We start from the raw sequence: 25420 nt of genomic DNA, 5'->3' as shown, positions 1-25420 counted from the left end.
ATCCAATAATTTAACATTCAGAACATGCAAATGTCACTCCAAAATGATTGTTTTACAAGTCCTTAAAGTACAGCTACACATATTCAATGTAATTTAGTTTAATTGCTAAAAATTCATTTAAAAAAGCCCCATCAGCGTGCTTTATACTGCAAGGTCGAGATTTACAAGATTAGAGATAAATCTCAAACAATTAGACAATCCAGTATCTGCGAGCAGCGAATGCATTTTAAATTCATTCCTGGATTCAACACAGAAGTGAAGCTGATATACAACAAATATGTTGCAGGAGTGTTTAGAACAAATGGGATCAGTGACATTCAAGCCTAGAAGTTAAAAATACACAAACAAGTTTTTCTGCTTTACTGGTGATGGGACGTTTCTAATTTTAGGTATGCTGCACAGATGAAAGAATGTAGTTCTACTTTTTTGTTTAATGCACACCTTGAAGGACATGCTCTGGTCAAAAATGACTAAGATTCTTCATAATGCTACTGGAGAGCAGATACTGCATCTAAGTAAGACATGTTTCTGAGATTTCTAGGTCAAAACACAAAAACCTCAGCTTTATCAGAATTTAGAAGTAAAAAATCACACATCACTGTATTTCCTAAGGGAAGCATCTATAATATAAAAAGCATGAGTCCCAGAACACAACTCTGTGGAACTCCATGACTTGTGCTGCAAACATTTTTCTTTAATCGTTCTTTAATAATAGTTCCTGTCTCTATAGTAATTGGTGTAGTCAGTGTTATCAAATGTTTCACCTGTCAGAGGCTATAGGAAGATCAGTGATAACCTTCAGTAGTGCTGTTTCTGTGTTGTGATGGACTCTAAATCCTGACTCAAACTTAAAATGCACTATTTCTCTGAGGTAATTTATTCAAGGTTTGACATCTGTGGACTTGAATTCAGTACAAAAGAAAATAAGAAACATGAGCATAGAAGGCAAAAACCTTTTAATATAAAATATTCAAGAAAGTCAAAAGACTACATCATCAGAGAAAGACAGAATCTCGTTTTGTAGGGATGAAATGAGCCATATTGTTAGACCACATACCTACCATCTGTATGACATGAAAAACTTAGTGGAAAGTGCTTTGTATCAAAATCAGTGGGTGTTCATTATTTAAAGTACAAAATTCACATAAAAAAAGCTAAAAGACTGACAAAGCAATAAAACCTTTCAGCGACCACAGAGCAAAAATACATGCGAATTACATGTTACATTTACTTTCAGACAGGATTCTTTCGCACATCTATTAATGCATTGTTTGAGGTCAGTGGTCCAATGTTGAGGCTGGAGCGACGGGACTCCCGGCGAGATTTAACCACAGGCAGGGATGTTGGCCCACTCCAAGACCCCACAGCAGTTTGACCTACACGTTTAACAGGGCCATCACTGGACACCTGAAGCCACAGCTCCTCCATGATGGCAGGTTCCTCCGTTGGGAGAGAAGAGCGCCTCCACGTGGACGGGAGAGGGGTGTTCACCAGCTCCCGCATTTCCTCCCTAGACTTGGAAGGTCTGTCCAGCTGCCCTGCCCCACTGCCTCCTGAGCTGTCTTCGGGGCAACGGGGAAGCTTTTCCATGCTGCCAGCGTTCGCAGGTTTACCATCAGATGGCACGACTGAAAGACAGTATGTTATAAGGATATTTACTAATGCAGGAATACATTATTTTTAACGGTAAAAATCACTAAATTCGACTGGAAAACTCCAAAAGTTACAAAACAGAAGGAAAATTTGAACTAAAGGCATCTTGTTCCTAGTCCCGCAGAATGACATCGCAATCACACACTAAAAATAAACACTTTTGCACCTTTAGGATGCTCTTTTGGCTGCGTGGATGACCCACAGAGTTCCCTCAGTTTGTTGTTTAGTTCCACATTAGCCGCTTTGTAATGGTTCAGTTCCCTGCTGAGGTTGAGGATCCATCCCTCATACTGCCGCTGCCGCCCTAACAGACCCTCGTCCATTTGTTCTGTTGGGATGATAAAACGTACACAGTATATTAACGGAAACACCATCTGCCACTTTAACTTATACTCTACCTTTGAGCCTTACATATGTTCAGTGTGTGAGACTTAGTCTGCAGTATAGCGTGACTGGTTTATGTTAGTCTCACCTCGACACTGCTGCAGTAAGAGCTGCACACTCCTCTCATGTTCCTTCTGCTGTTGTGTAAGCCGGCGATCTGTGTCGAGTTGTGTGCGATCGAGTGCATTTTCCAGCCACTGCACCAGCCTCTGCTGCTCATCTAGTTGCATTTCCAGCTCAGCTAGGGCAAGTTGCAGCTTACGCTCTTCTTCACGCAGAGATACCACCTGCAGGAAATGTGCACACAAACACTCATAAGCCTACAACTGGTGAGTCCAGACGCAGTCCAGAGTCACATGTGCAAGGTGCACCTGCTCAAATGGTTGTTAACATAAATATATCTAAACATGGCAGCAACTCCAAGCATTGTGCATGTAGATATGGCCAAGACAACTTGCAGAAGTTCAAACTGAGCATCAGAAAAAAGGTGGGGGGGGAATGGTGATTTAAGTGACCTTGAATGGCTGTTGGTGGCAGCTGGGCTGGACTGAATGTTGCTGCTGATCTACACAACCAATTTTAGAGTTTACAGAAAATGGTCAGAAAAAGAATATATCCAGGGAGCGACAGTTCTCTGGATGAAAACACCTTGTGGATGTTGGTAAATGACCAGATTGTTTCAAGCTTATAGGAAGGAAGAGTGACTCAAAAAACCACTCATTACAATCAAGTTATGGGTACATACTGAACCCTGAAGCAGCCTGGGTGCCACTCCTCTCAGTGAACAACAGGAAACTGAGACTGCAATAAACACGGCTCACCAAAACTGGACAATAGATGACTGGAAAAACATTGCCTGGTGATGAGTCTTGATTTCTGCTGTCACATTAGGTAGGGTCAGATTTGACATAAACACCAGGAAAACATGGATCCATCCTGTCTTGTATCAACGGTTCAGGCTGGTGGTGGATGGTGCTGTAACAGTGTTTTGTTACTAACCAGCCCCTTTATGACCACAGTGTGCCCATCTTCTGATGGTTGCTTCCAGAAGGATGACACTCCATGTCACAAAATTCAAATCATCTCAAACTGCTTACTTGGACATGACAGTGAGTTCACAGTACTCAAATAGCCCCCACAGTCAACAGAGCACCTTTGGGATGTAGACACTCACAGATGTGGTGTGACCTGTGATGCTATCATGTCAATATGAACCAAAATCTTAGAGGAATGTTTCCAGCACCTTGTTGAAGAATTAACGCATTTCTGAAGGTAAAAAGGGGCCCAATCGAGTGCTAGCAAGGTATGTCTCGTAATGTTTCTGTTGAGTGTATGTCCTACAATCACCATCCTCATTGGCTACCTTTTCTTTGGCGCATAAAATCAACTCTCTGGAAACAGGCATCAATATTGGATATGTGTTGCTCTTAATTCTCTAAGAGTTTCTCTTAAAAATCTCAACACAAAGACACATTTCAGCTTTGTAACTGCTGATTTGTCGAAAGGGAAGTAGAATGCATCACCGGGCGTTTCTGTCAAGGCAGGCATGGGCACATTAAATGTGAGGGAGAGGGCATACTAAGGAAGAGCACAGCCACAAACTAATCAGACTGAGGTGCTTACATGGGCACAGTTCTCTCTTTTTTATCATCTTAAGGTTTATTCTACCCCCTAAAAATGACTAAAATTTGTGTGGGTCTGTTTATTCAGAACATTTTTTATTCTGTTTCACATACCTTGTCGAAGTACTTGCACAGCAGAGCTCTGGTCTCAGAGGCAGACAGGTAACTGAGCTTGGCCATGAGATTCATCTCCCACTGGGAGAGCATACTGGCAGAAACCCGAAGCTGTCTCTGTCTTTGAGTGATGGCTTCATTCTTATACTCAATCGCTGCATCCAGAGCCTCAATTGCCTCGTCCAGCTGGAAAAGCGTTCGCTCCTCCTGGTAACATCAGAGTGAACAGATGTCCTTAATGAAGATTTGAATACGATGTAGAATTCATTTTCAGTTTGAAACTAGTGCTTTCCAGATTCTTGATAATTAGGCTGTTATTGTGACTGTATTCAGTACATGTGTTCTGTACAGCAAAATATTAATCTAAAGAGTGCTGATAATTGAAATCAGATAAAAGAGCTTGAACCTCAGAGTAATATCTGACCTCTGGTGAGAGCAGGCTACCCTGCCGCAGTTTATCGTCCAGCTCAACTCGCTGTTTAAGCAGTGAATCTTTCTCTTGACGTAGGTTGGAGATCTCTTGCCGGATCTGTTGGGAGTCTTGAGCACTACTACTGCGAAGGAGACCATTCCTCTCACTCAACTCTTCCTCGAGTAATTCAATGCGCCCGGTGAGTGTCATTAGATCTTTACTTAGGGCCTGGAGGAAAGATGAATAAAACAGGACTCAGTATCTGCAAGTCCTCTGTGCTAATAAGCTGAATTGTTTATGTTAATACCTGACTGGAGCGGAGCCTCTTGGTTTCCAATCCGCTGCGTTCCTGTAGCAATGCTTCTTTCTTGGCCAGGATTTCCTCTCTTTTCGTCAGCTCTCCCTCCAGATCTTCCAATCCTCTCCTCTGTTCTAGTATCCGTTCCATCTCCTCATCCAGCCAGCGCTTTTGATCCTCAATTTTCTGCTCACAGGCAAGTTGAGACACAAAAGGACACATAAAAGCACAATAACAGACAGTAGTAGTATTTCTAGGTGCTTTACGTGTATACACTACTACTGCATCTCAGCTCTTGCTGCACCTGCTGCTCTTCTAATGAGATGACAGAGCCGTTGCTGCCGCTGCGTCTCTGCCTCTGGAAAGCTGCAATCGCTTCGGTCTTTATCTTCAGGATCTTCTGCTGCTGCTCATTCTTTATTTCAAGTTCCTGGTATGGTGTAAATAACATGAAAGTCACATTTTCACACATCGCACTGCAAGAACAGGAAGAACTGCAAGAACTGCATTCGGCTCCAATTACCAGTTAAGCTAATTTGCTCATCATTGCCCCCCAAAAGACAGATTCTATACTCATTCTAAGGCTGCTGAGTAAAAAGTATTTAAATGGAGGTGACAGAGGACAGACGTTTGTCCTGTAGGAGAGTTAGACCCTAAGATGAGACGTTTTTGACTCTAAAGCCTTTCTCGCAAGGGCAACCACCAGTCCACGCCACCCTACCACCACTGTGGGATGTCTGCGAGTGTAGCCTGGGGGTAAAGTGAGCCCCATTTGCTCTCTCTTGGCTTGAGCTGCACTAAACACTGAGTGAGTTTAAGCTGCAAAGGAAAGAGGTGCTTGATTTATAACTCAAGAAACAAACGACAGCTTTTTAGTGAAAATGAATTCAAAGGCGTTTAATCTAGATTTTTTTTGGTTTCGTGTTTGTTGGAAAAAAAATCATAACTGACATAAAATTGGATTAATTACCCAGCCTTAACTGAAACTGCAGTGCCATCTGTCGCACAGACTAATATTTTTCAATTAAACTTTGCTTAGTTACAAACAACAAAGCCACTCAGTGGTACCTTGACTCTGTGAGTTCTCTGCTGCATTTCGTTCTCCAGACGACGCTTCTGCTGACTTTCCTGACGCAGCCGCTTTTGCAGCTGCTCCTGCTGCTGTCTCATAGACTGGACGCTTCTCTCCAGCTCTAACACACGGCGCTCACTCTGGGCAGGGAGGTTGGCGAGACGGGCAGTATCCCTCTGACGCTGACTTAGTACCTAATGTTTAACCAGAAATATTTTCACTTTTAGAAGTTTACAGGTCATGTTTAAAAATCAGGAAAGGAAATCATTAAGAACACAGTTTTAAAAAGCAGCATCTCACTGACACAAAACAACAACATCACTCCGAACTTGGCGTCACATGAACACAAACCTGAACTTTGCTCTGAGCAGCAGCTATCTTCCTGCGACATTCCTGTGCTCTGGTCTTGTCTGTGATGCTGATCTCTCTCTCTTGCCTCTCTAGGTCCTGCAGCTGCCGCTGGGCCTCCTGCAGCTCCTGCCGAGCTTGCACAGCTTCCCCCTCCAGAGCTGTGATCTTATGGCTGTACTGCTTGTTCAGAGCCTGAGCATCCTTACCTTAAAAGGCAAACAACTGATTCAGAAAAAACACACAAGAGAATATTTTCTGTGAAAAGGATAAAGCCAAAATTTTAATTGCTACCTGTTTTGACAAGTTCCTTAATGAGTTCTTCTTTCATGCGAATGGTGACAGAGAACTCCCTGATCTTCTGCTGTGCCTGAAGAAGTCCCCACTCTGAAACACCTTCAAAGCTTTTTAGACTTTCCCCACTGCTGGAGTTGGCTACAGAGAAATTTGAAAGTGAACACACAAGGTTGATAGGATGGTGGTACAATTAGGAAGGAGACACAGCTTTGACTCAACTCAAGCACGAGTGGAGTGTAATATAGAAACAGAAAAGAGGCAACAGAAGAATAACAATCAGTTTTAGAAGTCTGCGGTAACCACTGGTTGAACATGTAACCACAATAAAGTACAGAATTAATCTTTCCACGTGATGTTAGTGTCCCTGCAATTTACTTAATTCATTTTCTGTGCATGCCGCACAGAGACTGGATACGCAGTCTGCAGAAAACACAGAAAAATAAGCAAAAGGACTTAAAACTGGATCATAACTGATCGTGTTTGTAACAGAGTGTTTCTGACTGTATGACACTGCATGACTTAAACTTGATTTCTGATTTAAGAAATGTTCCACTAGTCAAGGCAAATATAGTACAAAAAAGAAATCCTGACAATACTTTCAACATCCCGCTCAACGCTCCATTAAATTATTTCTGAGCATCTGGTAATCTTGGTAGTGAGCAAGTTGTTAGACTTACATGCTTTTCTAGCTAAACAGGGGTGCTGGTCTGGCTCCAGCCCTTTGCCAGCAGCTGGTAATCCCCCTGACTGCATGTCCCACTTGGTCCAGGTCAGATTCACCTGCCTGACAGAATAACGCACAAGTCACAAATACCATGAGCACAGGCGTAACACAATGACACTTTGAGTGAATGGTTGATTGACATGATTGCCCAGACAGTTGTTTAGCAACTTTAAAAAAAAATTGAAACTCAATTTAGATTCAGAAGAAACAACATACTTTGACCTCTCTTGTCCAGAATGACTGCCCTCTTTTTCCCTGTAATGCGTTTCCACTCCACCTGGGATCTCCTGCTCCTCATACAGTTTCCCATCCTGATCAGTGCAAGGCCCATTACCAATGTATCCCACTGGACTGACCTGCAATCACACAAAACACACAGATGTAGAGGTATGAAAACTATAAAACAAAAGAATAAATTGTACTCTTAATGCATCTTAATATGGATTTTCTATTTCTTTTTTTTAATGGCTGGTTACCTGTCTGTGGGTGCCTCCATTCTGGCTGTGCTGCATGGAGCCCATGGGGGCAGTGTGCGGCCGCAGCCTCATGTTAAGACCCAGGCCCATCAGTCCTGCAGTAGAGAGCTGACACTGTAGATCTGCTATCAGGTCCTGCTGCTCCTGCAGCTTATCACTCTGAGACAATAAGAGGACAATAAAATCAGTATCACATCACTAAGATCAGATATGACCTGAAACATCAGTGTATTAAGTGTTGACACAGCTCGGGTGCGGGTCAGTAGGATTAACTTTGTGATGACAATTAAAAAAAATCAAAAGTGTGAGTCACTGCTCCAACAGAAAAACAATATAGGAGATAAACTTTGTCTAACCTGCTGCTTGTACTGCTCCATAGCATCTTCCAGAGCTGCTAGAAAGTCTGTGTTCTCCCTCTCTAACCGCTGGATCTGTGACTGAAGGTGTGCAATAGCATCTTCTTTCTCTCCATCTTTATCACTGTCATGGTCATGGCTCCACCTCTCCTCCACAGCGGTGTCCTAAGGAGTAATTCATAGTTAGTAATACGTGTCCTATGTTTTTGTTCAAAACGTTACTCTTTAAAAATAATTACTAGTGATTTAGTAATTATTTTAGAGTGAAAGGGACAGACCTGGTTTCTTACAGAAGGCCTGCCCCTCCTCAGGCCAGCACTGTCCTCAGTGGAGCTGTTCTCAATACCGCTGTCTGGACCGGAAGCCGTGGTCAGCCCACTTCTCTCTTCCTCCACAGAACAAAGCCACTCCTTCACTCTCAGACTTTGTTCAGCAGTCAGAGCCCCTTCACTCTGCAGCTCCCGCAGCAACCTGTGATCCACCAGCAGCACAGACATTCAAATGTTTGTATAGCCATTGATTTCACTTATCTCTTCTACATTTTTGTATCAGAGAAACATCAAAAATTATGATTTAGAATAAAATACGCAGATGACTGGGTTTTAAATAGTTTTAAACAAGTTACCTTATGTGAAAACCACGCTAAAGTCCCAAATTTTAACTTTTAATTTATTCTCTGTCATGCAACAAACAGTTTGCATGACAAATTTCTACAAATTTTACTTGCATTCTCAGAATTATTATTGTTTAGTTAAAACGCAAATGGAAAAATGCTTATTTTCAACACATTTATAAATAACAAAAAAAAACTGTTTTAACGAACAAAATCCATACAGCATTATCACCACAGGCTAAAGACAACAGTCGCCAGCACTGGGTTGCAGTCCCTAGGAGTGTGAGACCGTTTTTTCTTATCATGGTTGAGTTTTGCTAGATGACAATACGGGGCAAAATAGTGCATAAGATACTGTTTATGCCTCAGAAACTGTTCAAACATGCATTTTCTGACACAGTTTTGAGAGATATCTGCAGAAAGTGAATGTAAGACAAACACTGGAAATACTAAAAAGTTCAGTTGTTCCTGATTCTGCTATTGCTTGTTTTTTTATGTTGGTAGCTGAGATTCTCAGTCTGCATCTTTGGCTGGCTATTCCCATCCTGCGTCACATATTAAGACTTTGGCTGATTGGACACTTTCATTGTTTTCCAATATTTAAAAAAAAAAAAAAATTATTACGTAATTATAAAATAAACCAAACAGTGTTGTGTTTGCACTGGCTTTTTAAATTGTATGATATATACATATATCAAACTTTTCTCTCTCTAAAGATGTAGATGAGGATTAATTCACAAAGCAGCTGTCAACCAATGTGTACGTTTTTCTGGTAGGTTAAACAGAGTGTCCAAATCTTACAGCACAGGTTAAATAACGCAGACTAAATCAAACCCATCGATAAATGCTCTTTAACCTGTAAGCAGTGTCTGTGCAGGTCCTATAGTGAGCGCTCTGGACTTGCAGTTTGCTTATTTCTCCCTCTCCAAGTCGAGGTCTCCTATTGGGTTCGGCGTGAGAGATTATGCGGGTCTCTGAACGCTGGCGGTTTTCGAGGGCTCTGCGAAGCGCCTTGATTTGCTGCTCGAGCCCTTCCACGCGATCTGGCTCACGTTTGCAGTTGACTGTAGCACGGTTCTGAATGTTTCTTGCCCTTGTGGCATAGTTTAGTGTGTTCAGGCTCTCATCAAAATCAGAAGAAGATGGACTGATGCAAGCAATCATCAGCGTTTTTGAATTTCCTCCTAAAGAATCTTTGAGTATCCTAGTTGAAAGAAGGAAAAATAAAATGATCAGGTATTAATGTTTAGTTAGATTGATATGCTTAAGTCCAGATCAACTTATTATAACTTACCTTGTAATTTTAGAATCTCTGTATGGTATGTGAGAGCCTTTCCTCTTGGGGTCCCCCAGTGCCCCGATAACATTTCCTAGAGCTAAAAGACCGCTGTTAATCTGGATACTCTCCTTTAGTCTCTCTCCAGTGTTTCCTGTCCTTAAAATGCGCTCTGATCCTGCCAGGTCAACAAAGTGAAACTTGGAAGACAACATTTGTGGTCCAGAACTTCCAGCAGTCCCATAAAGGCGAGAGCTTCCTCGTCGTTGGTCCATGTACACAGTAAAAATGGTGTGAGACCTGCTGGAGTTGGGATTCATCTGGGTTGCACCAGTGTGCCTGGCTGTGTTTCCAGACTCCAGTAAACTTAGCACTTCATCAAGACCCTCCACTTCACACTCCTTTACGCCGCACAAAACTACGAAGTCAAAATGCAATTAAATACATCAACAAATACTTTTTAAATGAAAACATTTCTGCATTGACTACTCAAAAACATGCTTAGAAACATTTAAGACTCTTTATTCCTCACCAATATTGCCCTTATCCTCCCGGATGTGGATGTCCTTGCTGGCAGTCTCAACTTCCAGCAAGTCCTTGAAATCCTCTTTGTAAATCTCCAGATAGGAGACTCGAACAGAGAAGTCTGTGAGGTCATTTTCATCGAGCAGCTTGAAGATATCTGCAACGGCCCTGGGGATGATGCCCTGCTCCTCATCACTAAAGGAACCTAAAATTACAGTTAATTTTTAAAAAATGGAAAATCTGATTCTGTTCAGCTAATTTTTTCAATCCAATAAAAAAACTGCAAAATAGCATAGCTTGTATTTTTAAAGTGTGTGCCATGCATGCTTTGTTGAAACCAAAGATTTTACTAATATTTTGAAGTAAAAAAAATTCTAAAAGACAAAAAAGAAAAACTTACAAATATTAGCTTCCCCAATGGTGTAAGTCTTGCCTGATCCTGTCTGTCCATAGGCAAACACTGTAGCATTGAAACCTTGAAAGAAGGCATCTATGAGCGGCTGAACAGACGCAGAATAAATCTCCTCCTGACTGCAAGTTTCCTCAAATACAAAGTCGCAAAGAAAGTGTCGGTCATGACCCAGAGTAACCCTACACAGCTCAGGATCCACAGTGATACAGCTCTCATGGCAGTGCAGAAGCTCTTTAGGCAGCAGCGGACGTACTCGGACAGCCACCTGCACTGCAGAATACTCCCCTCTGCCCTGGCCAGCAGGCAGTTTGGGAGACATTTCTTCTCTCCTCTCTGTTATGTATTGATCATCTTTGGACGCCTAAAGAAAACAAAAATCATTTATTGACAAATATTTGATGAACATCTCATGTCACATTTATGAATATGGTACAAGGTAATAAATGAGGATGCGATTGATGGCATGATAAGATGGGAAAAAATAAGTGCACCCATGACTGAGTAGCTTGTAGAACCACTTTTAGCAGCAATAACTTAACGTAATCGTTTTCTGTACGACTTTATCAGTCTTTGTGGCCCACTTTTCCTCACAACATTGCTACAGTTTACTGAGGTTTGCCAGCTTTCATTCATGCACAGCTCTTAAAGTTGTTCTACAGCTTTTAGTCTGTTTAATGTCTGGACTTTAACTGGGCCACTGCAGCACCTTGATTATTTTATTTTCTGTTGTAGATTTGCTGCTGTGCTTGGGATCACTGTCCTGTTGCATGACTGAATTTGGGCCAAGTTTGATCTGTCTGACAGATAATCTCACATGTGAATCAAGAATAAGATGCAACTTTGCAAACCTACGCGGTGTTGCCATGTGCTGTAGTTCTTGTTTTGTTTTCTTAGTTTTTTTGCATTTTCTCTGAGCATTGCATGATCTGACCTTGGGGTGCATTTGCTGCGATGTCCACTTCTGGAAAGATTGAGGCCTTTTGTTAAGACACACTTGAATGGTCCAGACCAGCAAACTACCAAAACCTCTGCACAAACACCAGGATAAAGGCACATGCTGATGCCCAATTAATCAAAGTCACCTGATTAGCAGTACCTGGCTGCTACTAACCATCAACTACACAACACCTTTCCTGGATGTAGTCCTGTAAAAGGTTTTTCACAATACTGTACTTACTGCTGAAGAACATTGATAAGATATGTGTTCTATAAAAAGATAAAATAAAATAATGTTATTACAGTTATTTAAAAAACAAAACAAAAATGAAAGGAGATCCATGCACAACAAAGTTCTTATAAGGTAAACTCTATAAAAAGTGACAACACCACTGTACTGTATGTGGTAATGTCGACTCACCTAGAGCTAGGATATTTAACTGCAAACCCACTTCTCTTTCAGTTTAGCCAACTTTACCCTTCAGTCAAAGGTCTTTTGGACACAGGTCTTTTGGTCAACCCTGGCTCTTCTTGGCTATGTGTCAAAGTAACACTGAGCAAGATATTGAACCCCGGGTTGCCCCTGATGCACCAACTGGAATGTGAGTCTGTGTGTATGTGTGAAATTAGATAAAAGCACTGTATGAATGTGTGTTAATGTGTGTTATAGTTTGATACTTGTAACAGCAAGTACTCTGAGTTCTCAAAACTGAGTAGAAATGGGACTATATAAGTATCACACAATTTACCATTTTAGACAAAGGCATACAGCTTCTGAGTTGATCATTAAGAAATGCTGACCTGGGTGCAAACATGAAATAAACAAAAACAAACATCTGCAGGAAAAGCTGCTGTGTGAATGTTTATGATTATCATTCATATTCTATTCATGTAAATGTACACTCCCTGAAACTACAGTAAGGAAACAAACAACAACATTTTAGATGAAATAACTCACAATCTTTTTTAGATGCATGCAGTATAAAATAAGTTTTGATTTCGAGGCTTTTTAACACAGCTTATCTCTCCCAAAGTTATAGTGTTACTAAAAATATATACCTGTACCAAGATCTTATTCAAAATAAACGTTTACAATTTCACATTAAACCCCTTCAAGGATGCTTTATTATTACTTGGATTAGTCTGAGCCTATTTACTTCCCCTATTTACTGGTTAATTACAGCTCTGCACTAACGACACAGTAGTTATATGACACAGTTAAAGTCTTCAACAGTTTAAAATAGCGGGTGTCGCGTTGTGAATAATCTTTTCTTATTTTTTGGTCAAGTACTGTTACGTTACTGCGTTTTAACCCAAGGGTAGCGTTTCATCACCGACTTCATTAGTTAAGTTATCGCTTTTTCACGCAGACAAACCAGCTTTGTATCGAGTAAAGAAAAAAAAGTTATAGTTCACATCCAGAAGTAATCACAGCGCTGCTAACTTGTATTTCCCAAGTTAGCAGGGTAACGCTAGCTCGCTGTTGTACAGGGTTACAAAAAACAAAAGAAGAAGAAAACACAAAAATGTACTACCTCTATTAATGAGAAAAATGTCGGCTTTATTTTAGGACTGTTTCATTTTCACGCTGCTTCCTAAAGTTCATAAGTTCGTGAGGCTGCTTGTTGTCCAGATTCACTTCAGCTAAGCTAAAGTTAGCTGACAGTCTAAACAACAACATCAAAAACTTGAGGATGAGGGTGGATAAAAGCTGATAACGCGCGAACTAGCTCGGCCCGTTAGAAATGCGTAACGTTAAACGGCGTACATTGACAGTTTTCGTAACCACTAAACATTTTTCACGACTTACTTTAATGCAGCAGGAGTTGTACCACGGGTTCAGAGTAACTCTGGAGAGCTTTTTTGGGGAAGAATGGAAGCTGAGGGGCAGTCCACGGGCAGCCCAGGGGAGGAGCACGAAACCGTGGCCTGGGTTTGATCTGCAGCAGCAAAGCATCTTGGCTGAGAGGCGACAACATCTCAGCAGGTCACAGCACACGTGATTTAGTATAAAAGGCACTTTAATCATTACGGTTTTGTTTTGTTTTGGATCCTGGATTGTAAAATAATTTATGGGAGCTGAGAGAAATTTCTGTTATCTGCACGAAAACCACATGTGTAAATGCAACTAGTCAAATCACGAAAGCTGTTTTTTTAAATTCACTTTTATTTTTTATAGAGCCAAGTCAAAACAGCAGGCGCTTTATATATTTATATATACCCTACAGTAATACAGAGAGAGCCCCCAACAATCACATTTAACCCTCTGAGCAAGTACTTGGCGATGGTAGGACTCACCTTTGACAGGAAAAATCTTTGTGCAGGCTCAGGTAAGAGAGAAAGACAGGGCAAAACATACTGTAGAAGAGAGCTTGAGAGTAATAATAACTAGGGATTGAAAGCAGAGTGGTGTGTAATAATCACCTAGTGTAGCTAAGGGCGAACTCAGGGGCACCTGGTGCATCCCTAACTATGCTTTATCAAAAATGAAAGTTTAGAATTTTACAGTGATATTTATTCCATGGTTCATTCTCACCACATGGCCAGCCTTGTTTGGACCATAACTGACATTAAAGCAGTACTTTTCTGTTTTCCCCTGTCTCATTTTTGCTGAAAGGATAATCTTAGGTTGTGTCTTCAGTAAATGCAACTTACATTATGTTTGAGAAAATTAAAGGTTGAGGCCAGAGAACTGTTTAGTGGAAGAAAACTAAAGTAAACAGCTTATGGACTATAATAAAATGAATGAATGGACACTGAAAACTATGAATTCCCAAGCAACAAACAAAAAAACAAAAGATCAAATTTGATGTTTATGTGTGCTGGTGATCATCCACCAATCACATTATGTGAGCAGGTCAGTTCAGATGTAACAAGACTTGAAATGTAGGCTATACATGATATGATGTTGAATGAAATGTTGGGCTATATTTAAAGTTCTTCAAAAATTGCCCACTTTCCACGGCTCCCGTGTTATATTTAAATATAACAGGCTTATTTACAATGCCCTTTCGCAGGACAGTCTAATGGTAGCTGTAGCTCTTACTCTCACTGAAAAACTGGGTTTAAATGCCCACAAGAAAATGTGCTACAAAACTATTACATTCTCTGATTTTGTTGAAACATTATGCATTATACTTTTCCTAATGTTTTATTTGCTATTATTTTTGTATTCTCTCTATACAGGCCCTTCTTAAAAAAGAGCTCCAACTCTCAAAGAGGCTAGTTTTTTAAATGATGTATCTAAAAACAATAGTGATGCTAATAATCATAGCCACAATGATTACAAATGGTGATGAAAAGCCACAAGCACAGTAAACAAATAAATGTGTGTCTGGATCCTATTGCACATGAAGTTTGGCCTTTCTCTCTCTCTTGCAATCTGTTAAAATCTTAGTAAATTCCAAACCGATAACCAATAACTGTTTAAACAGATATGGTTTATGGCCACTTTTAAAAAGAGTTGAGGGTGCAGTATGTCTAATTTGTGAACAGAGGGCAGTGTTGCATCATATTTTGAAAAGGTACATTTTCTTTGCAAAGTCTCACAGTGTAGGTTTAACAATAAACTTGCTTTTTGAAAGAGAATAGTAATAGTATTCCTAACAGTAATCCTACTACTTGTAATTGATGTTGCCATTTCTTCCTGACCACAACACTGTTATGGGACTTGTATGTGCAGTGGCAAGGGTGAGGTAGGAAGCAGGTGTTTTGTATGGGGTGTCAAAAAATTGAAAGAATGAAGACCAACAGCGCACCTCAGGAAATATTAAACAAACATTGTATTATTTTTTGTTATATATATCATATTGCCTATTTGTAGTACAAGCACGCAGAGTTGCTGGTAAAGAAAGGGGCATGGCAGATTAATTTAACTAGTTTATTTGACAAAGCAATAAACCTTGAATAAGGTTAGATCTGCAAATAAAGAAGGAAAACTCAACTAAAACCCCATAAAAACTCATAGAATTCGATTATCAAAATATTACTTTACTATAACATTGTAATATGCGGTACTGTGCAAAAGTTAGGCAGGTGTGAAAAAATGCTGTATGCAAAGAATGCTTTCAGAAATATAAATGATTGTTTATTGGCCCCAAATGTATTCTGCAGCAGCACAAGGACCCCAAACATACAGCCAAAGTCATTAAGAACTGTCAGTATAAAGAAGAACAAGAAGTACTGGAAGTGATTGTATGCCCCCCCCCCCATATTTCACTTCAAACTAAGACAGTATCCTTCATATTTATGTTCTTACATCACTCTCTGCATCAGCGTTTGGACCTCACCAAAGACGCCTCGCAATTACATGGCTCTCCAGCTTACTGAAAGGAAAAACTAAACAAAAACAAATTAACTCTAAAGAAAGACATGGCTACTCAGTTAAAAGATGAAACACTTGTGTGGCTACTACATTAAAATACACAAGCTAGAATTTATTTAAAAAGGCCTAAACAGGAAAGAGCAGGGGAAACATATTTTTAAAAAATGGAGAAAAATGATTAGTAACTGAGGACCACACTGCTATAGACTAGAGACTTAATGCTGTGATCCTCACTGCTGCCAGGCACTGGGAAGCCAAACACAGGAAATAAAAATTTGGTCCAAAAACACCAGGATCAGACAATGACATAAAGAAAGTCACTAATGTGCTCATTCTGGTACCATCCTTAACTGGAATAAGGCCAAAAAGGCAAGAACAGGCTGAATAATGGGTGCATAGGACAATGTAAGCATTAGAGGAGTGAGGGTTGATGGTGCGTTCAAAAACACTACTCGGGTGAGGAACATTTTTCACTAAGAGTTCTCTACTACACATGCACAATCTGGAGATTCAGCAGACACCATCACTCTCTCCTTTTTCCATTAAAAGCAACATGAGACCAAGATACACGCAAAAGTAAGTACCACTGAAAACCCAAGTGGCTGTCAAAGTGAGCATGCTTGTTTCTGATAATAATGCCCCAACAACCAGACTGAGATCAGAATACTCACTGCAGTCTCACTTTGCAAGCACTCATTAGGGGGACTGTTTTGTTTTTTTTATCTGCACAGAGGTGTGACTCATCCACACTGGAAAAAGCTGTAGAGAAGGGCAGTGGAGCCAGAGGAAAAGGGATGGAATGACAAGAAAGTGGATGTAATGTGATAAGGTTAAGGAGCGGTGGAAAACAGGACAGTGAGGTGAAGAGAATGGGCAAAACATCAGATTTCAGGCCAGGTGCTCTCACAGACCAACTTTGTTGTGTATCAACCTAGACAGACAATGGAGAGGTAAAATGCAGAGGATCGGGGGCTTTATTACTGAATCATTACCTCTTGTGGATCCCTGGGGGACAGACAAAAGCCACCCTCCAGCCTACAGTCTTTTATTAAGACTGTAGAGGGGAGATCTGAAGAACAGGGAGGTCTTTTTTGTGGTGGTAATAAACACTACTGTTTTTAATTCACTCTGCAGCTAAGTCAGTGACTGACTGGCTGGTGTGAATTGTCTTCTGTTCAGTCATCTCTATTCATCTGTCATTCTCTGTCTGCCTCCCTCTCTATCTCTGGGCATCTTTTTCTTCACTCAACACTCAATCTTGTTTTAGAATTCTGTGTCTAAAGTATCTCTGCTCCCTCATGGAGCCATTGCTGCGTCTCAGCCAGAGTACGGAGCCCTCTCTGCAACTAAAGACTTCCTGTTTCCCTCCAGTGTAACTACATCCTGGCACACTATCCACTATGTGATTCCTTATTTCTCAGAAAGCTGTGTAACATCAAAGAGAAGATAGATGGCTGGTGCAGCACAGTGGCGACACATTTCATCACGCTCCTTGGAAACTCCTCAGATATAAACCCCCCCTAAATGAAAGGAAAAAGATTGCACAGACTTTACTTTTAGGGCACATGACACAGCTCTTTTCTGTGTGTACTTGTTTTGCAAATGCAAAAGTTAAAGTTATTCGTGCACTGTAGGAACACAGAGGCTCTTTTCAGCAAGCCTTCCTTGGCTGTCAGGCGAACAGCGTTGCTCTGTGCTGCAGGAACTGAAGTGTTAAACAACCTCTGCTCGCATATGTCCCTGCTCACAGTCTATCGGGCAGTTCTTAAAACACATTTCAGAAGGAATAGAGTGTAGAAAAGCCTTAAAGAATTAGTAAGGAAAAGACTGAACTGTTAATGTTTTATATGATGTTTAATGGGTGTACTGGAGGCAATACAGGTATTATAGTTTTATCACAGAAAGAGTACCAAAACTAGAATCAATAAAACATAATTATAAACCAAAACATCCGTAGGCATAATGATTACGTGCATATAAATTTTAAGGCACTATTACAAAAATAATGCTTTATTTCAGGACGGGCTGTCATTCTTTAGTCTTTCCAGCTTATTGCAAGTATCCTCAAGTCAAGTGCTGTTACTCTTTGCTACATGTACCAATTTTCTACATGCATTTCTATTTTTTTGCACAATAAATAGATTTTTCTTAGAATTCATACTGGGAAACAAACATAGTGACTTTGGTGATGTATTTCCCCAGCTGCACTCGCCTCTCCAGCTCACTCATCTCCACCTCTGCCTCCAGAGTGGCAGGGCCCTGCACAGGGCTCACCAGCATCAGCTCGCCCGTGAGGCGGTCTGAGCGCTGCACTGTGAAGTGGCGGCGAACTGGCCTTCCGCCTAGCAGGGAGAAACGAAGGGTGTCACCTATCGGGCGCAGTGCTGACACTCTGAACATGACGCGGGGAGCTGACAGGTTGGAAACAACAGCCAAGTAATGGTAGGAGAAGGAGTTTGGGGCCTGAGAGCACACCTTGTTGTCCACAGGGCAGGGGTTACGTTCACAGCGCCTGGAAAATAATGAGAAAGATGTTACTAAAAGAGAGATTTTAAAGAATTAGTTGTTACTATGCATCTCACACAAAAATAAGGATAATGCTCACGTAGGTGACGTTTTGACATATGTAGCATTAGGAATTTTGGGGCAGTCCACACGAACACACTGGAAACCACCATATGTATTAATGCACATCTGGTCCTTCGTGCAGTTGTTTTGCCTCGTAGCACACTCATCAATATCTGCCACAAAAGAGAAACACAAAACCCCCACATTTAGTTGGGACATCATTTAGGCTGCAACTCTTTGATTTGCCATTACTGAAAAGAAAAAGAGTCAAAATGAATAAAATTGTATTAAGTGTACTTGTAGACTCTACATTTTTGTATTACATTCCTCAGAATCTGCCTTTTGGAGGAATGCTTTGAGTACTTCTGAGTGCAAATTTGGCAAAAGAAAAAATCAAAACAAAAGTGATAGCAAAATATAAAGCAGGAAGAAGGACTGCTCACCTTTGCAACTGCGTCCGTCACGGGTCACGTTGTATCCCGCAGGACAGGAACAGCGATAGCCTCCAGGGGTGTTAACACAAGCGTGTAAACACAACCTCCCAGCCTGTCCGTTATGAAACAGCTCACATTCATCAATATCTAAAATGCATAACACACACAGACATGGCTAACAACCCATATGGGAACATCATAATATGAAAAATGTATAGTCTGTGTTCTACTAAAGCTGTTAGGTGTACCAGTGCAGGTGTAGCTGTCTCTGCCAGAGATGGTGTATCCTGGCTCACAGGTGCAGTGGGTGGTCCCCTGCACTATAGTGCACTGTGATGGGCGAACATGAGGCCCGGTGGTGGCAGCTGGTAAAGTGGATGCAGCAGCAGCTGTGGATGGGGAGGTGGCGGCAGAGGTGTTTGTCATGGTGACAAAGACTGAATAAGGAAGAGAAGACAGGTAAGCAATGCTGGTGTGTTGTAGAAAAGGTTTTCATAACCTGTTTTCATATTTTCTTTGCTGTAGCTTTGTATCTGCCCCAGGGATACGAGTTATTTATTTAGTCAGCTGACAATATATGTCAGACACTGATGTTGGTGTGCCGATGGTGATATGAGACAGTGTCAGTCACGCCTGCCCGTGTCAAATGGAATCCAAGAGGAGAGTCACTGGGTTGTATCGGTGGCAACAACATAAAGCCCTCACAGATACGAGTTTGATAGGTAATATTTAATAAGCTCTGTTCTTCTACAAGAACAAGACAGCAGCATGAGCTTAGTGAAGATATCTGAGTGTTAATATATTTGGATTTGTTTATTTTGCCAGTAAGGAATAAAAAGAAGCAAATGTTTGTGTAGAAATTCTGGTGAAATGTAATTTAGATTATTATTATTATTATCATTATTATTAGTATTTTTAGGGCAGCACGGTGGCACGGTGGTTAGCACTGTTGCTACACAGCAAGAAGGTCCTGAGTTCAATTCCACCATCAGGTCTTTCTGTGTGGAGTTTGCATGTTCTCCCTGTGTTTGCATGGGTTCTCCCAGGGTACTCTGGCTTCCTCCCACAGTCCAAGGACATGCAGTTTGTGGGGATAGGTTAACTGATAAATCCAAATTACCCATAGGTGTGAATGTGCGTGCGAATGGTTGTCTGTCTCTGTGTGTTAGCCCTGTGACAGACTGGTGACTGCAGTTACCCACACTATGTTAAATGGGGGTTGTGGGTGGGGAGGAATATGTTGTGTATGTTTAAATAGTGGGAGGTATAGTGGTTAGTGCTGTGGCCTCACAGCAGAAACGCTCTGGCTTTAAACCTGTTTGTCAGCCAGACTTTTCTGAGTGGAGTTTGCATGTTCTCCCTGTGCTTCATCCCACTGTCCAAACACATGTGTTTTAAGTAAGCGTCTAAATTGAACCTGCGTGTTCACAGCTGTCTCTCTCTCTCTCTTAGCCCTGGAAATCTGTCCACATCTACCACTCCACTCTCTTGGGTAAAGTTGGTGGATGTTTTAATGTAACGATTGGATGACTATCAAAAACATTACCAGACTTTCAAATCTCTCAGTAAACTATGAAACCATCTGTAACTGTAGAAATATTTAGATAGTGTGAAAAAGGAGATGAATTTAGTAAAACTGTTGGTGTCTACTGAATTTTAGTGCCTACACAAGCAAATGCCCAATGCAATCTCTTTCAAATGGTAAAGTATCACTACATTTCATTCATGTGTGTGGTCTGAGTATGCAATGTATTATACTTACATGTTGGCACAGGGCTTTGACAGGTAACTCCAGCCCAGCCTTTGGCACAGACACAGGAAAACTGGTTCACCTCATTAACACACGTCCCACCATTCAGACAAGGGGAGGATGCACACTCATTGATGTCTGAGGGAAAAAAGATATTAAGGTTATGTTTGAACTCTGTCCAGAGATACACACATGTATGCAACTCAATAGCTTTGATGCTTGAACATCACGGAACATTACATAATGACATATGCATGTGTGTGGAGACATATGAGAAAATACGGGAGCAAATGAGTTAACAGGAGGGGCAGCCAAAGTGTAGGGGATGCCACATCCTGATCAAACAGCCTTTGAGTTGTTATCTCAAAGTCAGCAAGCTGTCAAAGGACAAGGAGGCTGGAATATCGCATGTCACAGCATTCAAAAAGCTCTCTGGACAATGACCAAAGTACATAAAGAAATATGATCATGGGTCACATGTGAAATGTATCATCGTATAGAAAAATGTTGTCGGCATGTTTGATGCCCAGAAAGCAGAATAGTGCAAATAAAAGGGGGCAAGGAGAAGAGAGGTTACACAGAAGATGTTGACAAGATTGTAAAAGTGATCAGTGGGTTAGATAGCATGATGAGTGATGGTCAGAGTAATGAAGTGGAGAAACACTGGTGGGAGGAGGATTAGGAGGACGCAATGGAGAAAATGACCATCACAGCAAGGCCAGGCAGCAGAAGGCTCCTCTCTCACCTCGGCAGGTTGGTTGCTGGCTGCTCCAGGTCAGGCTTTCCTGACAAACCCTGCTCTCTGATCCCACGAGTTCATAACCAGGGTCACACAGGAAGTGAATCTCATGGCCAATGCTGTGCGATTTGCCAAGTTTCCTCCCATTAATGAGGGACTCCAGTTTGGGGCAGGTACCTAGAAATTATAAGAACATAACAGCAGAAATACGCTGATATCTAAGAATTTGAATAAAGTCTTTCTAACATATTTACTTACTGTTGATGGCTTTTGTGTTCTGCCTTGCAGCACTGCTCAGCAGTAAATTTATTTTCTTCTTTAGGTTGCGCAGACTCTGCATGTAGGAGGCTTCATGGGCTGACAGAAGCTTCTGGACCTGCTTCAAGGACCCTTGAATTTCTTGCCTGCTCGGACAGTCCTAGAATAATACAGAGCTACTGAATAAATTCATAAATGTTGAATATTTTAAGTCAATACTGATCTTCTAATTCACAAAGAGGATCAGAAAAACAGTTGCAACCATCTAAAAAAACCACGTGAGAAGGTTAGGCACGCTATATAATATTACATTGAAAATGACAGTTTCTTATTAAAAAAACAAAAAAACACCATCCTTGCTAAATATCTGAAAATGCAAAAGCAATTTATTTGACTCAGGACAGGTAAAATTTGTTGAGAGATGAAAGCACCACAAGCCAGTGATGCTGCTTCTATTAACAGTTTATTTATCTTCCTGTTCATTCAAGGACACGAATTCATTCAAAAGTCTTCAATAAAAGGATTTGGTTTTCTTTTTTGTGTCAAATGAAAAAAAATTCAAAATTCAAACTTCTAGTGCATTTCTGTAATGTTAAGTCATATAAATTGCACCTGCACATATTTCTGTGTGAATGCTATCGCAATGAGGAAAAAAAAATCTCTTCATCTAAATGAATAGACAAATGAATCTGCTCTACCTACTGCGCTATTTTACCCAGTGCACTGCAGAGGCTGATGTGCTCATATGAAGGAGTAAATCTTGTGGGGATCGGAGAATGTTTTGTCATTCCCCCCCCCCCCCCCCCCCCCCCCCAGCTAGCTCCATACTGTAACTCAGTCATGCTGACAAGAAAGGCTCTGTGTGTAACACTTTCTTATGTGGTTCCAGGTGTGATGTTCTGCTTAGGTTTGAAGTTTTAACTACACGAGTCATTACAGAAATGGAGGTAAAAGCTTTCATTAGAGGGTAATTACTTGCTGATTTTTGACTCAACCAGTCATCTCCTTCCAGCGCCTTGCTTTCATTTAACAGGGTGTGAGCTCAAGTGAGTTGTACACACCTATTTTCAACCCATAACCGTTCCCTCATTACTCTCGTTGATTCAGCAGCATCAGTCCCCACCAGACCTCTGCTCTCTCACATGTTTTCAGACAACCAATTAGTGTTTTCATCCAGCAGCAGTTATGTAAGAGGAGTCAATATTTGTTGAAAACGCTTTTCTTATTTAGACTGAACTGAGGTTTGGAATGACTTCAGTCATTTTTGGTGCTGATGGCTGGTGTTTATCAGGTAGTTGTCAAAGGCCCCTTTCTGCCTGTGCTAGGAGATATTTCACATGGTGTTCATGTTAACTGGGTGATGTTACCACAGTCTGTAGGAGGCATGTGGTGCTGAAGCACAAAATTGCAGCACAGTTCTATTTAATAGATTTAGAGCCTAAATAACAATATGCTCTCACGCACATATGCAAGAGTCTACAGCATCACACTCACATTATTATGCACTTCTACAAACACATAATTGGCTGGCCATTTTTCAGTAGAAAACAAACAAACAAACAAACAAACACATACAGGCACAGACATGCATGGCAGAAGCTGAAGAGAGCCATTCACAGCCAGATGCAGCGTTTTGGAAATGTTTTGCTGGTTTGCAGTGAAGCACAGCATAGATATAGTGAGTGAATTCAGCCACCGGAGCCTCTGGGATGTTGCTCTTGAGGCTTGCGTGCAAAGTAAGGGTGACTCAAGGTTTGCTCTGTGAAACATTTTTTGTGATGCCAAGAAGTACATTCACATTAAGATCTGCTCTGGACTTCAAAAGAAGTTATGCATGCAATTCTCTTTAAGCCATACATAATTCATGAAGCACATTTTAATCAATTCCTTTTGACATAAGAACTTTAAGTGGAATGACGTGATATAAGTTCAGGTACCCTGCTGCGACTAATTCCTTCATTCATTCAGTCAATAGTTAACAATTTTAGTTACATGCTTGCTTACCTGCCCCAAAGTAGGATGAAGCAAACAGAAACACAGTAAGGTGATGGCAGTCACAGGTGATGCAAACATGTTTCCACTAAAACCAGTCCAGTGTGCACTCACTAATCGCTTCTCAAATGTGTTAGAACTTGCGTGCAGTGTGAACTTTGTGCCGCCGGCTCCCAGAGTGTGTAGGAACTCCAGGTGAGAGAAGGACCACAGTTGGCAGTGGGAAAGCTGCCGCAGCTAAACGTTGTGGAATGTTGTTTACTCTTCAGTAGCCAATCAGCAAAGGAGAAAAATGTGACCACATTATGATCCCTTTTTACTTAATTTGGAGTGCACTTCCTCTCTGTTTAAAGCAGCTTGGTCTTGGAGAAAAGGTACAGTGAAGCTGTAACTTCTGCTGGAATAAAGGTGCTTTCCTGTTCTGTAATTAGACTGATTAATTAGATTGAAATAAAGACTGGTTTCAGCTTTCGAGCATAATGTCCATACCTGCCGTGGCTATTATTGTAGCAGTGGATTGTGGGCAGCTGTATAACATCTGGATCCAAATCAAAAAGTTCCCCCAGTTCACTTTTACTTTGCTAAATTCATCTCTTTAATCTCAGATGCTCTTCTTAAACGAGCTATACGCAGCAAGAGTAAGCAGACTACATGTACACCTATCAGCCAGAATATTACAACTGCAGACTTGGTGTGAATAACACTGATTATCTGAATATAATGCGAGATAGAGTATCATACGTGAGATCTAAGGGAAAAACAAGACTTAATATTCTGAATATTATACTATGGAGGACCAAACCTTCAGCTTACTGTATATGCTTGCAAACAATTTGACACCTAATACCTCAGGACACCTTTACACACTTTTTGGAATCAGTGCATTGACTTATGAAAGTTTTGGCAGCATGACTAGTTGTTGAGGTAAGTGATAGATTATAATTTTTAAACCTGTCTGTATGGTGCACGAGTGATGTAGAATGAAGTTGCACTTGCAGAGCTAATCCTTAGTTCTAAAGAAAGTGATAAAGAGCTGCACCTTAAACCAGTTCTGCTTTGCCCTATACCTTAGCCTTTCTTTGAACAACAACGTTAGCTGTAGACAGATACACTTGTAACGTTGCAATAGGGATGAAACAGATATGTCAGTTTCACTCTGCTACATCTTTTTTTTGAGTGAAATCTCATCATTTAAATAAAAATGTAGAGATATGCTAAAGAAAACATTTGTGTAGATGGACTATTGTCATCACACCCCTGTGAGCAGTCAGCAGCGCTACATTTCGATGTGTAAAATGTACTGAAGACCTTGACTACTGCTTTGAACTCAAGCATGAAGAATGTTTTGGTTCTTCCTTTGATTGTTGGTTTTACCTGAGAAATCATCTTTGTGGGTCTGTGTTTGTCTGAGCCTTTAACAGACTGAGCGCACAGCTGTCATTTGGCTCAGCAGAGTCAGAATGTTCCTCACTGATACAGCAAAATCAAAAGGATGGGAAAAAAGTGGACAGCCGAGGGACCGAATCCTCAGTGCAAAATACCTACAGACCACAATGGAGAGAAATGAGTGGGATTGTATTGTACTGTGCTGCAGTCATCTCCAGACACTGAATCACCTCACAGTTTGCAGATTCATGATTCATGCTTCCTGTACTGGGTCCTTAAAAACATTGTCACCAAGTCTAAACAGGCACCCAGAGAGAGCACCATACTGTACTTTTACACAGATATTTGTAGGCTTTTTGTACCACACATCATGTTCTCCTACAGTTTCATATGGCTTAGAAATGAAGACAGATTTCAACTGGCTCATTTGAAAAACAGATATCAGTGAGCA

At 41.0% G+C, this 25420-nt stretch overlaps 2 protein-coding genes across 2 annotated transcripts; both read right to left on the bottom strand.

The window, feature by feature from the left end:
• Nucleotides 1–939: 939 nt before the first annotated feature.
• kif7 (kinesin family member 7) lies at nt 940–13470 on the bottom strand. Its single transcript, XM_085452914.1, has 20 exons — nt 13329–13470; nt 10571–10943; nt 10178–10375; nt 9664–10063; nt 9226–9573; nt 8035–8227; nt 7757–7921; nt 7401–7559; nt 7141–7280; nt 6878–6984; nt 6198–6338; nt 5907–6112; nt 5552–5749; nt 4788–4913; nt 4493–4669; nt 4198–4413; nt 3774–3980; nt 2126–2324; nt 1820–1981; nt 940–1628 (listed from the first exon to the last, which is right to left on the bottom strand). Exons 2-20 carry the CDS (start codon nt 10899–10901, stop codon nt 1234–1236), a joined length of 4068 nt encoding a protein of 1355 aa, XP_085309040.1. The 5' UTR covers nt 10902–10943; nt 13329–13470; the 3' UTR covers nt 940–1233.
• A 4218-nt stretch (nt 13471–17688) lies between these two features.
• LOC146718600 (fibulin-7) lies at nt 17689–23774 on the bottom strand. Its single transcript, XM_085442645.1, has 8 exons — nt 23596–23774; nt 21592–21751; nt 21340–21510; nt 20607–20732; nt 19093–19281; nt 18854–18991; nt 18448–18583; nt 17689–18354 (listed from the first exon to the last, which is right to left on the bottom strand). The coding sequence occupies exons 1-8, from the start codon at nt 23662–23664 to the stop codon at nt 17991–17993; spliced, it is 1353 nt and encodes a 450-aa protein (XP_085298771.1). The 5' UTR covers nt 23665–23774; the 3' UTR covers nt 17689–17990.
• Between the last annotated feature and the right edge of the window lie 1646 nt (nt 23775–25420).

Source organism: Copadichromis virginalis, linkage group LG1 (assembly GCF_057382275.1).
Source record: "Copadichromis virginalis isolate Kocher_CV1m ecotype Utaka linkage group LG1, C_Virginalis_male_GT1.1, whole genome shotgun sequence".
NCBI classification, from domain to species: Eukaryota; Metazoa; Chordata; class Actinopteri; order Cichliformes; family Cichlidae; genus Copadichromis; species Copadichromis virginalis.
Note: the sequence above shows the minus strand (reverse complement) of the source record. Positions and strands in the feature narration are given on the sequence as shown.

What these genes read in the sequence shown, in the direction of transcription:
- kif7 (XM_085452914.1), bottom strand. Translation starts at nt 10,901, where the DNA reads ATGTCTCCCAAACTGCCTGCTGGCCAGGGCAGAGGGGAGTATTCTGCA. An exon ending in CTGTTTAGCTAGAAAAGCAT is followed by an intron (nt 6,339 to 6,877) that starts GTAAGTCTAACA and finishes ATTTCTCTGTAG; the next exon opens with CCAACTCCAGCAGTGGGGAA. An exon ending in GTAGCCTGCTCTCACCAGAG is followed by an intron (nt 3,981 to 4,197) that starts GTCAGATATTAC and finishes TGATGTTACCAG; the next exon opens with GAGGAGCGAACGCTTTTCCA.
- LOC146718600 (XM_085442645.1), bottom strand. Translation starts at nt 23,664, where the DNA reads ATGTTTGCATCACCTGTGACTGCCATCACCTTACTGTGTTTCTGTTTG. An exon ending in GAACACAAAAGCCATCAACA is followed by an intron (nt 21,511 to 21,591) that starts GTAAGTAAATAT and finishes TATAATTTCTAG; the next exon opens with GTACCTGCCCCAAACTGGAG. An exon ending in CCAGCAACCAACCTGCCGAG is followed by an intron (nt 20,733 to 21,339) that starts GTGAGAGAGGAG and finishes TTTTTCCCTCAG; the next exon opens with ACATCAATGAGTGTGCATCC.